This window comes from Morone saxatilis, unplaced genomic scaffold (assembly GCF_004916995.1).
Source record: "Morone saxatilis isolate NCDOM2014 unplaced genomic scaffold, NCSU_SB_2.0 Contig24, whole genome shotgun sequence".
NCBI lineage: Eukaryota > Metazoa > Chordata > Actinopteri > Moronidae > Morone > Morone saxatilis.
In genome coordinates this window covers 4,574,362-4,587,550 of record NW_023339807.1, presented here as the reverse complement: position 1 = coordinate 4,587,550, position 13,189 = coordinate 4,574,362, and the positions used below count along the sequence as shown (strand labels likewise).

General features: G+C 41.6%; 1 protein-coding gene across 1 annotated transcript in view; it reads left to right on the top strand.

Annotated features, from left to right (window-relative positions):
• Nucleotides 1-13,189, top strand: part of oxr1a (oxidation resistance 1a) — a gene marked incomplete in the record, with an annotated part of 146,826 nt that overhangs the window by 111,822 nt on the left and 21,815 nt on the right. Inside the window, 2 exon segments of the mRNA XM_035671759.1 lie at nt 808-915; nt 2,431-2,544. Of these exon segments, the coding sequence (XP_035527652.1) occupies nt 808-915; nt 2,431-2,544 (222 nt within the window).

Here is a 13,189-nt window from a genome sequence, read left to right as displayed (position 1 = left end):
TATTCTTGTAATCTGAATATCTTTAGGCTTACAGCTGTTGGTCAGACAAACTATGTTTTGCTAAGCCCCACCTCAGTTACTGTTGCTACACTGTCGAGCTTTCCATTCTCACACGTGCAGTTTGCAATGATAATGATGGCAGATTTACCACTGAAAATAAAAAGAAAATAATTTCAAACTAGGTAGACAAAAGCTACATCTTTTAAAATAAATGACAACTGTCACTGGCAGATTGTATCTGCTGTTGCCCATGAAAGACATAGAATTAAGAGACAACATTGATTTTGATTTAATAGAATTGCTTTTCACTGTTAACGTTGCAACAGTTTAGAAAATTCAACAACAATAAAGAGCAGGACAGAACTGCTAACATTAACCTGCACCGTGACAAACGTACTCTTGTAATTAAAAAGATAATCATTTTCATGCATAGCTGTATTTGTGCACATAAAAGCATCCTCACTGATTTAAAGTAAAAAAAAAAAAAAGGTAGACATTGCTAAATGACTGCTGGTGACATTCATATCAGTTCATATTTCTACCAGCAACATTGCTTCCCGTGGGAATCTATTCCTGGTCAACAACTGACAGCTTTAATTTGCATAACATCCCAAAATCTAACATGCAAAAATCAAGCAACATTAAAACCTTTTGAAGTAATAAGTGCACAGCTTTGCACCGTTTTTCATCTTTCCTCTCTCTGCCTCTCATCATCATCTCCAAGTCTTCCCTGTACAGCTTTCTGGAAATGCCGTGAACAGAAGCAGGAGTGTGATTTTGTCTCCTCTCTCTTGTTTTGTGGTCCAGGTGGAATCGCGGGACACGTTGAACAGCATTGCGCTCAAGTTTGACACCACACCCAACGAACTGGTTCAGCTGAACAAGCTATTCTCCAGAGCAGTGGTGCCTGGCCAGGTGTGAACCGCCGTGCACGCCATCACTGATATATTCAGCTGCATCACTTCATCACTGTCTAACAGCAACCTCATATCTACAGCATCTCACCAACCGGTTAAACTCGTAATAGCTGTTTTGACAGTTCATAATGCATTCCCAATCATTGGCCTTGATCGCACAATCAGTAAACATTTTTTACAGCACATGTGAGAATGTAGGTGGAAAAACTGGAGATAGAAGGTTTTTGTGGGAACATAACATGCTGCGTGTGTTTATCCTCCTACTTTCTCAGAGCAGTTTGCTGACTCACTGTTCACATCCCTACGATCTGTATCCCCACTTAATTGCCTGCTAATTACAGTGTCACTTGTCCCATTAGGATGCAATTCATTGCAAAGGACCTATTTTGTTTCTAAAAAGGTATAATAATATGTGTGATCCTTAATGCTCCCATAGACGCTTTAGTTCCGACAACATGACACAAGCTTCCCATCTTTAACCCTCTAAATACACTGCCAGCTTCCCTGGCTTTCACGTTAGTTTTTTCCTTCTTTACGGCAATAGACCCAGTAGACAAATTCTAAATTAGTTTTTTTTAATGGGGGAATGTGACAAACATCCAAAAAACGATATTTTGTCTCTGTATTTCTTGGCATCAATTTGAAATCCAGACAAATGGAGACGAGATGCATACGCAAATCCCGTTGGCAGCTCTCGGCAAACAATGAGTTGAGCTGCGTCCAAACAGTGGGGTGGTGGAGAGCACTTACTGAACCAGCATCCCTCCTCTCCTTCAGCTCCTGAAGCACAAGTTCTGCTGCATCTAAAACAGCTCATTTCTTTAACCCTAAAGCTGTACTTAGAGGTAGATGTAGCTGTAGCTGTACTTTGATGTTTCATCTAAATTCTTGTGCAAGCCAAAAATCTACAATCTAAAAAGAAATTTATTACCACATTTAAGGCTTTACTAGCTCCTAATCTATTTTCTCTTATAATAGATATTGTAAAGGTCCAAACATGCCAATCCTGAATGATCCCTACAGAAGTAGTCATTGTAGAGATACCGCTTCTTATATCACAGTACTATCACAGGGATCCCTGTATTTTTAATTATAGGCAGAAAGCCTACCATGATTTACGGGATCAGTCTTCTTACCTAACTTGCAGCAAGAAAGTACCTTTCAATAGCCATTCCCCTTTTTTGTCATTACATTACACAACAGATACAGATACTCACACTCCAACTTAATGTAAAGCATTGCCTTCAGTTACTGCATGTGTTCTAACTACATGAAAACCATCAGTTCAGATTGCTGCTAATTCTCACATGTTGATTTACCTTCACTCTCCTTTTCTCTGTTTATTCTTGATTTTATTTTATTTGCCATGTCAAACATCTGGTTGGGCTGTGTGCATATGTGTGTGTGTGAGAGAGATTCTCACATTTCTCCCTGTACGTGCATGTGTGGTGTGCAATGCGTGTTTGCACAAAGGCAGCGCCTGTGTAAATACAGACATGGATTGTGTTTGCAGGTACTGTACGTTCCTGATCCCGAGTACGTCTCCAGTGTCGGGAGCTCCCCTTCCCTCAGTCCCATCAGCCCCCTGTCTCCCACCTCCTCAGAAGCTGATTTAGAGAAGGTGACGGTATGTTGACCACAGCTCTGACGCACAATCTCACACATTCATGTAGTATGTAGTATGTTAACCTTACTGTTATTTATGGTTAGAACAAGAGTTGTATGAAATAATCAATGTAGCAACAATCATATAAAACGTATCACTCTTATATGCAACAGATTTTATAGGCCGTCTTTTTTTGTTTTTTGTAGTAGCGTCGTGTCTCCTATTGTATGTTACTGTTTAAGTTTATCATCCAGGTAACAGAAAAGAAGAGGGTAAACGATGAACATTCTAATTGTGAGATTCTGGGCCACTTTTTTTTATTTGGTCAGAGATGGCAAGTTTCCCTATTGATCACAGTGAACTAACATAAAAATACCAAAGGCTGCATATAACAAATGCATTCCAATGTTATATCCAGTCAGCCACCAAAGACCCAACTTTCCCTGCATCTTAATTTTGGACTCTGAAACTGTTAGACCTATAGGCACCTGATCACTATATACAGTAGCTTACATACAGTGCTTGCACACGCTGTCTGTGCCTCTCTGTCAACGCCATATACACACACATTCACACATACCATATACGCAAACACTGACTTATGCTTCAACCATTGCTGTCACATTTTAAAGCTCTGTTCATTGTCAGCCTAAAGGTGAACATCCAGGATGATGTGTCATGCTGTCAAGGACAAGAGGTGCCTATAATTTCCAAGGATAGGTCGGACAATAAAAGCTGCCTTGTTTTCTCCAAGGACAGGACAGGGAGTGATGTGTGTGTACTGTGTTTGACATACAGTCACTGTGCGACGGAGGCACTTCTTGTGAGACTGAAATGATTTCTTCTAGTGCATTAAGCCTGAGAACATATATGTTCTCTCCATTGTGCTATGAAAACTGTAGGATGTAGGAGTCCATGTGACAAGATGTCATTAGACTACCGACAAACCAGCAAAGCAAACCAGTTTCATTAATAAAATCACCCCAAGTCAAACAGAAAAAAAATAAATTAGAACAGTTTCAGTTATAACTAGGATGATATGGTTACACTTGCAAATTTTCCATAAACCATCATTTGATATTATTTTATAAATTGTGGTTGTTGTTATTTAAGTTTAAAATTTGCTCTTGGTTTCAAACCTCACTCAACCCCTGACTAACATGTTCTGAGAGAGCTGTTGTTTCTTTCCCCTGTGTTTTCCTTGTTTGAGTTGTCAAAGCAACTCAAAACAAGGACTACTTTTATCATGTTTCACTTTCCCCTCCAATGCCATACTCTTTCCACTCAGATTACTGTGGAACAAAACATGTAACTAAGAGGGTCCAGTAGAAATCTGACCATCTTGGACTATACTCTTAGTATTGTATATAGTTACAACCTAGTAAGCTGCTTTAACATAGAATATACTTGAGTCATTATAAAACAGTAAATGTAATTAGGCATTTATGACACTGGTCAACAAAAAAATACTACACAATAAAACACTCACTTCCTTTTCAAATCCTGAATTTTGCTTTGCATTTCTTTAAAAAAGTTATTTTATTTAAATTTACTTGACGTGAAATGTAATATATTGTTGTCTTACGAAGGCAGCACAAAACATGCATTTATACATGTGTGTTTTATTGTATTTGTATGTCCAAGAAGAACTTGTCCTTGTAAGTGCTGCGTCCATTAAAATGGCTGCTTTATATTCACATTGACCTACTGTACAGAGGGAGATGCAGGCTGCCAGAGCAATTTCTATCTGACTTTTATCGGAAAAAAAAAAACAGCTTGTGGTACTTTTCAAACATGCAAGCTGATTGTAAATTTACTGGAGCATTTACAGAAAAAGGCGCATGTGTGAAACTGACCAATGCTTTGCTCTTAATTAGTGTCCAGGCTGCTGAGGGCAGTGTTGGTTTGATTCATTATTGTAGTTTCTTTACATGAAGATGAAAATACATTGCATTCATACATAGTTGTTAATGTGGCCAGATGTACAGTGGTGTGAAAAAGTGNNNNTGTATTTTGACCAGCTCCAAGTGCTTGCTTTAAGTTATCACACATTCACTCTGTTTTATGTTAACATTGATGATAAGTCTGATACACAATATCCCTTGTCACCTTGTTGTTTAGTGGTGGGTTTTCATCCCTGCTCTGATATATGGCTAAATTTACATGACATCATATTTTCCCCACTTGTCCCTCTCAGCTTTACTGGTGTTGCAGAATCGGAGACAAGCTGGAGGTTAAATGCGCCTTGTTAGTGTCTGAAGCGACTTCAGGTCTGGTCTAGTGAGCCGTGCACATCCTGTCCTCCCAGCTCTAAGACCAGCAGTATGAGCCATCTCCCTCAGGTGTCTGCAGCATCTGAATGAGCTAATCACTAAGCACCGCAGGAAGCCCAGTAGTCCCTTAAGAAATATGACTGTTTGCTGGTCTCCATGGAAACGGACGTCTTGTTTTTCCCGCTTTTAAAAAGAACACGGATACCATCGCAATCACTTCCACTGCCGCTCCACTCGAGTTTAGACACCCTCCCACCACAAGCGCTCCCCTTTTTCGTCTGCTCTCATCTCTGTCCGTTAATTTCTCCACGGTTGCCAAAAGAAAGGGCCCCGTTCATTTACTACTTATCTATTTAGGTCATGCCTGCGAGAACAGGAGCATATTCTGCGGCTCTCGGCGGGCGAGGATCAGAGAGAAGGGCTGTGACTGCAGAGAAATTAAGCCTTTAAAAGTGATGCCGTGTCTGATATTTAGAGCAACTAATGAACGGAGCAGCTCGCTCTCCCAGACAAGCAGCCAGGCAGCAATTATTCCAGGCAGAGGAAGTGTGCTTGGAAGGCAGAAGGGAGGGAACATTACCTCACCCGATGTGCCAACTCTGTATGTGTTTGTGGAGGCGTTGTGGTGGTGTGTGTGTTGGTGTGTGTGTGTGTGTGTGTGTCGTGATGTGTGTGGTGTGGGTGTGGAGTGGGTGAGGTGTTGAGTGAGCAGCGTCTGTATCTGTCAATTACTTGCATGTTTGTGGTGTGTTCTGGCCTGCATACTCTGTTCTCTTCTCTCTCTCTTCCTGTGGTGTGTGTGTGTGTGTGTGTCATTTGGTAGTCTTGGAGAAGCGAGCAGCATCCAGGTGCCGTTTGGTTTTTAAACCACAGGAAGGACCTTAATAACTCACACGGCTTCTTTTTTTTTCTTCTCCAGAATCCCCGGCATCTTTTAATTACAAGCCTATTTTGGTGCTCGGCATGCTCGTCTCAATGAGGATATTATCCAAATAAATGGCTCTGGGAGGTGTATAGTAATAGCAATGCAAGCAGCAAATAGCTTGTATAACCCTGATGAAGACGAGTGCTATGAGGAGAAACCACTTTCAGATGCTCCTTTTTTTACTTTTGGATATAAAAAGAGTCAAATCTAGCACCAGATGTTTAAAAAGCCTATTAGATGTTCAAATAACCGGACAAATAATCAAAGCCATTAAACATAAGAGGTTTTTCACTGCAGAATAATACAGGGATACATTTGTGTGGCTGAGATCATATGCGTTTGTCTACGTATTTTTACTGAAGCTTTAATGGTGTTCACACAGTTGTATGCTTCAGTTTTCCATCAAATAAAACCAGTACCACAGAATATGATGAACCCACAGAAACACAGTATAGTATATGTAGTATGTATAGTAACATAGTGAAGAGTTCAAGGTGACAAAATAAACAGAAATCTAACGGAAAGAACATAAATTGCATAAAGTTAGGATATAGAAAATACGCCTCCAGGAAGATGCTGTGGAGTTTACTTTAAGAATAGCTGAACCTGTGTAACGCCTTAAATTGGAAGAAGCACTAGCCTAGCATTTATGGAGCGTTTGTGTATGTAGTGTAAGTTGTCATCCAAAATGTCTTCAGATATTGTTTCGCATCAAGTTATTTTGCCAATGCTTGCCCTGAAAACCTCCATGGATGGTGAGTTTAATAGACAAGTGACAAAATTGGGCTGTCTAACATAATTGTTTACGCAGAGATAACTGGAAAAGATGAGATTTCCAAATTGTCTAATCATAAATCTATAGAGTATCTACTGTGAAATATGAGTCCATCATATGCTTTGATGCATTTGTTATACAACACTGCCCATGCATCAGTAAGCGAGGTAAAAGTTTTTCCCCATCCAGCCAAGTTGTTCAGTGTTTCTCTGATACAGCTAAAGGCCAGATAAGGCAGCTCCGAAGTGTCTTCATGCTCTCGGTCTGCCTGCCGGCCTGCTGGTATTGGCAGCAGAAAGTAACACATCTTGCAGGCATGGATCGTTGGCTGGCTGTGTGAATGTGTGTGTGCGTGCGCGCGCGTGTGCGCGTGCATGGGGAGCTGGCTGACTTTCCGGCTGGCGGTCTTGCTGTCGTCGGATTATTTGGCAGCCACCGGCTCACTGGCATACTTGCTCTCTGGTCATCTGTGTGGGCAGGCGCGTCCTCTTTGTCCTATCCAGACCCTCCTCCTGCTCATACTCACACATACACGCACACGATTACTCACCTTGGTGGCACAGCTACTACTGTGACCTTCCCCGTCTCTTCCTCTTTTGGCACCTCTTTTGCCTCCCTCCTTCCTTCCTTCCTCTTCCACTGTGGCGTGATCTAAAATTAGTAGAGGAGGAAGTAGACTCATTTTAGATTACCTATATATCTGGTGCCACATAGGTGCGTTTGTGATGATCTCACTCATATGAACAGGTTTTATCCCCTAAAATGCAGCACCTGCTATGTTTTAGTAAGAATCTTGTGGTTAACAAAAAAAAAAAATTTACATTTAAACAAAGCCAGTATCTCAGCTCATCGGGGCGTTTGATGAATCCCAACAATTGTGTGCTCCCTCTTGCAGAACGTGACCATGCCCACAAGGTGGAGCTGTGGATTGATTTTTGATTGCACCATGTGTCACTGTCAAGGTCAAAGCTGGATAACACCTGTAGGCTTCCTTTCTGAAATCTTTATTATTACATTGAGACAAATGCAACTAGTATACATACCATATAAAAGGAAACATTCCTAGGTGGATTTGTTAAAGAAATTACACATTTAGGGAATGTACAGAATGTATGTTATTGATATATTACTTGCATTTACAATATATACCCCCCCTGTCCTCACTACCATGCTACAGCCTGGATAGAAGCCATATTTCACAGGAGCCACAGCCTCTATCTACATTTTTTCTCTTCTGCCTTTAACTGAGAGAAATATTGGTTGGAAACTAAAAGGACATTGATTTCTGTAGCCCCACCACAGCTGTCGTCTAACACTGTTAACACCTATCTCCTGTCAGGACCATCAGTGTCAGCCGCCCTCACAGCTTCCTGTAGAGTAGATAACTGGGATGCCGTGCTCCATCCACCTCCCCCAAAACCCTCAGAGACGAGCTCCTGGTGGCCCCGTCAGGCCTTATTTTGCCCAGCACCCCTCCTCGCTTTTTTCTCACCTTGGCGTTTCCCTTCCTGTCCGTCCATTTCAATACGCGTCCGTCCTGCCGTCCACCTCCATCCCTCATCTCCTCTCCCCCCACAGCAGTTACTCACAGTCTGAGGCCAGCGCAGCAGCTCTTTCATCTTTGGATTTCAGTGCAGCAAGCCTGTCCACTATGCTGCACTGTGTTCTTTCTCTCCCTTTGATGTCACACACACTGAAAAAATTCCATTTCCAAGACTCTGACTGGAATCTGGTCACTTCAGGAGACTGACATATCGTGACTCACCTCAAATAAGGTCAAATAAAGCCTGATTATTTTCATTATAGAGTTTTTCAGTGAGGTTGTCTTCGCTCTTTTCTCTTTTTTCTTTTCTACCACTGCTGTCCGTTACCTTACCTTACCTTACCTGTGCGGTTTAGCAGTTTAAATGAAAAGACTGTATGAAGTTGAAGGTTCATACGGGCCGTAATAAAGAGAGGGGCGCAGTTAGTATCATCCTTCACAGTACCACACTCCAGCACCAGCTGAGAAGATATTGGATGCCTAGGGGGCCAGTGCAGGACAAACACTGGTCATATATTAGAGGATTTTAGTAGTGCAAAGAAAGCAGGAGCCTGGAAAAGCAATATTCGCTTGAAATATGTGAGGTGACTGTGACAGGGTGTTGCTGCCGTAGCTTCCCTAGCCTAAAAGTGTATTGATCTGTCGGTTGTATGTCTACCACTGTACCAAATAGATTATATATCAAATTTTCCGATTAACACCTCTTGGAGAACTCGGTGCTCCCTCTTCGAAAGTGCTCATTCGATTTGCAAACACTTCTTGTCATTTTATGTTGTTTGGTATCAACAATCATGCTCATCATGATTTTAGGTTCAGTGGACAGTATGTTAAATCTTTGTCAGCGAGCCAGTTAACAACTGAGGAATAAAGGCGCAAGAGACCACAATTTACCGTTTAGATAGGCGTTAAGCAGATATTCAGAGTGACTTACAGTACAGTAAGTGCCACTGTAAAAAGTGAAAATTCCTCAGGCATTAGCAGGGTAAATGACCAGATAATTCAGAGTGCAATAAAGACGTGTGTAATGTGCAGCAGCATTTATCAAGAAAAGTGATCTCTCATTTCTGCAGTTCTTTTAGGTCAGTTAGTGTGCATATAATAACTGAAATGAGTAACAAAAGCCCCACTTGGGTTTGTTTTCCTATGCGTGTCCAGGATATGAGCCTGAGTTTGGATAAAAGCTTGTGGTCAGTGTATACACCTTGCACTGTGTCACTTTTTTAAGTACCAGTGTGTAGGATTCAGTGGCATCTTGCAGTGTAGTGGCATATTACAACCCCTCACTTCACCCTCCCTTTCCAAGCATGTAGGAGAAACTACAGTGGCCACGAAAAACATGAAAGCCCTATCTAGAGCCAGTGGTTGGTTTGTCACTTCTGGGCTACTGTAGAAACATGGCGGTTTAACATGGCAACCTCTGTAGAAGTGGATCCATTCCTTCTATAAATAAAAACAGCTCATTCTAAGGTAACGAAAACACAACAGTTCCTATATTCAGGTGATTATCACTAATAAAAATAGTACCTATGAATATTATATTCCATTTCTGCCAATAGATCCTCCCAAATATTATACAGTGGACCTTTAAACAAGACTTAGAGTGTGCAGCCACGCCTGCGACTCTGTGAGGCACAGCGTTTCACGGATTGGTCTTAAACCAAAGTATTGGACAAACCGATAATGGCATTAGAAGTAATGTCTATGCCAATTTCCATCCCTTAAGCGAATGCTGCTCCATGTTTAAAACCTTTCAAGTCAAATAAAAGTAATTCAAGAACACTTGTTTTATGAGGTATGAACTATTGTTGTATAAAAGGTTGCCGGGTTATATTTCACAGTACAGGCAGCATGCTAGAAACTAAACCTGAAGCACAATCAACCGACAAGGGTTAGGTTGACCAACCCCAGTATATCATTGGTAATTAACGTTTATAAGGAACCAGGCAGCTGGAGGTGGTGGAGAATGAAATCGGCACAAGCAGCCAGTAGCAGCGTGTAGCAGGAAGGAGTGAGTAGCACATGTACTCAGGGAAGAAACCGCGGGGAAGAGAGGGGAATTGGCAGCTTGATCTGTGTGAGATGTGATTGGAAGTTTGGATCAGGTGGATGATCATCTGATGTAGCATGACTGTGCAGGTTCTGTCTAATGAGAATAAATCATACCCCGGGTGGAAATGAAGAATTTATACAAGCAAGGGTCCTCACACCGTCTCCATCAGGTCCCATGCATGTGGACTATTGAGAAACTGAGCCTAGGTTGGGTTTTTTTCCAACTAGAATTTCTCATTGAAAGATGAATAAGAGGACAGATTGTCAGCTTTTGACAATATGCCACCATCGGCAGCCAATTAAACAGACCAACTTAATCTTAATGTTTACTCTTCACTGTATTTACTTTGATTGCAGCCAGTTATCTTCCCACACAGCAACATAATGTACAAATGCAATTTCAGCAGTTTTAGCTTTTGTGCAAGTCAACATTTTGGCATTATTCCAAAAATAAATCAATACCTGTCACCCTTGTGGTGCCTTATGAGCAGCAGCTCTCAGCTAATGGACACCAAGTGTGTCTTCCCAGTCCTCTCTCATGTGGACTGTGTGGGATGTGTGATGCGTGTTATAATGTTACCAACACAACACCCATTTCTCAGATCTGCCAGATTTAATGAGAGGGATAGAGAGACTGTGTTTATGTATTTCTATGAGGGAGGACATGTTTTGATATCTGTAGCTGCTCATTTCAACCCAGGTGTGTGCTGCACATGTGGAGAGTGTGTGTGTGTTTTTGGTCCCAGGTGTGTTCAACTCTAACTAGTTAATGTTCATTTTGTTTGGGTGAAAAAAAGCTGCTCCTGTTATATCTAACCTTGTAGCAGGAAGGCCAGCTTGAATGAATCGTTGGGAAGTCAAGCGATTAAGTGCAGTTGTGTAGGTGAGATGTGTTCAGTTTGAGTGGATGACAAGTTGGTTTAAACAGTTCCTACACACAGTCCACATCTTCAACAGCTTGGCCTCAGATCTGAAATTCATCAACAGTATGCTCTCATAGGTCTGGGATCCTGCTCTTTTTTCTCTTTGTTTTGTTTCAAGGATGTTCTTGAAACTTTATTTTCAGATCCAGTCCCCCTCTTCCTAATCTTCATTTTACATTTTTAGGTCCCTTTCTCCTCTCCTTCAGAGAGCCTTGTTTTGGTTGTAACAGATTGGCCCGGCCCCCTCAGCCTTGCCTGGCTGCCGGTGTCTGGGCTGCTTGTGTCGGTGTGGGTCAGTAGCTGCAGGCTGTTTGTTGACTGCGCCGAGAGACGGTGTGGGGGTGGGTGTCAGGAGGACAGCAGACAGTTGTTATGGGCTCGGGCTCTCTTCTCTAAGCTCTTCACTGCTCTTCACTTCTCCACCGGCTTTTGACACCCTCCCGGTCGAAATCCCCTTCCATGATAACTCCCACGCACTCCTCTCTGTCCTCCTTTTCCCTTTTGTTCTTTGTCCTCACTCCAATCACTCTTTCATTGCCTTTAGCTCTCTTTCTCCTTGTCTTTTTATTTCTCCACAGTGGCTTTGCACTGTGCTCCTTTTCTAGTTGCTTCTGCTGCAATTTATACTCTCTTTTTGTCTTTCTCATGAATATTTCTCCAATCCCTCACTTCTTCTCGTCTTCCCATCTGACTGGACTCCTTCAACAGTCATCGAGTATCACGGACAGTCCACCCTGCAGAGCATTGTTCAGTCAATCAGACCAACAGTTACCTCCATCCTACAAACTATCTCCCAGTCAGACAGTTGTCCCTGTGGACTTATTCAGTCAGACAGCCAGTCTGTTTCTCCCCGTGGCTCTCAGACTTTGCATGGCAACAGGTCACTGGTAGAAACACCAAACCCACCACACCCTGTGTTTCCAGCCCAGCAGACGCACCATCTGTAGCAGATTGCTGGGTTACCATGGAGTAGATGAAGAGGCAGTAACAAAATTGCTTTGTGTGTGTGTGTGTGTGTGTGTGTGTGTGAACATATAATAGAACAAGATAGTTGAGACATAATTTACATTCCTTCTTGGCTGTGGAGCATCTGGCAGATTTTGGACAAACAAATTATGAGGAAGCATATTTATTATTTTTTTCATAATTAATCATATGAGCATATCTGCAAATTATTCTTAATAACATTGTTCAACAGTTCTGCTTGTTATCATTACATCATCTGTTGCTTTTTAGATCTTTATTAACATATTAACATGTGTTGCAGCAGTCCATACTCAATATAACCACTGAAGAATAAAGGATCCTTTTGTGGAGTTTTTGTGCCCAAGGTCACTCAGCACATGGATGGGTTGACAGCCCCCCACCAGAGTCAGGATATCATAGACTGATCTCTGAACAGATCTACTGCATGCAGGCCCATGCAAAATGACTACAAAGAGATTTAAACTGCCACAAAAAGACACAAGTTGACTACAATCAGTTGAATTAAATGTATTTAATCTTAATTTAACATATTTCATATTAGAGTATTACATATATTTACAGTTGTTTATCTTGCATTTACTTATTACACTGAATAAACAGTGTAACTATTCCCCACCAACCTCCCACCGACTTCAATGGCATGTCGAGTCCAAATAACAGTAACTAGGCATGCCAAGTCGTGGCCAGAAAGCAGCAATAATCTAAAGGCTTCAGTCTCATATGAAGTGTTTTCATATAATTGCCGCGATGTGAAGCTGCAGCTGCACAGAGAAGCACATGTCATGTTGGCTTGTCTTTGGATTTTCTTTAACTTGAGTTGTCCTGCTATGCAGAAAGAATGGTCTGTTTTAGTATATAGATAGTACATTTTTAGAGACTCAATACGCATTAGTTTGATGAAATGAGACCACATTAGTTACGCAAGGTGAACGCAAGCTAGTGCCTGTTCGACCAGTGCTATTATTTAGCCTGTTGGTTGAATGGTTTAGAGATTAGAATATGATGGGGCATTATGGCACAGGATACCGCGTTGAAGCACAGCTGTTTCCACTGTTGGCTTTTCTCAGTTTTTGAATCATCATCGTTTATTCCAAATAAACTTTAAAATGTTTCCCTTTTTGTGTTTTATTGTACAAGCAGGAGCCAAACTAGTCAGCCTCCAAACGATGATACAGATGATAATAATGTGTT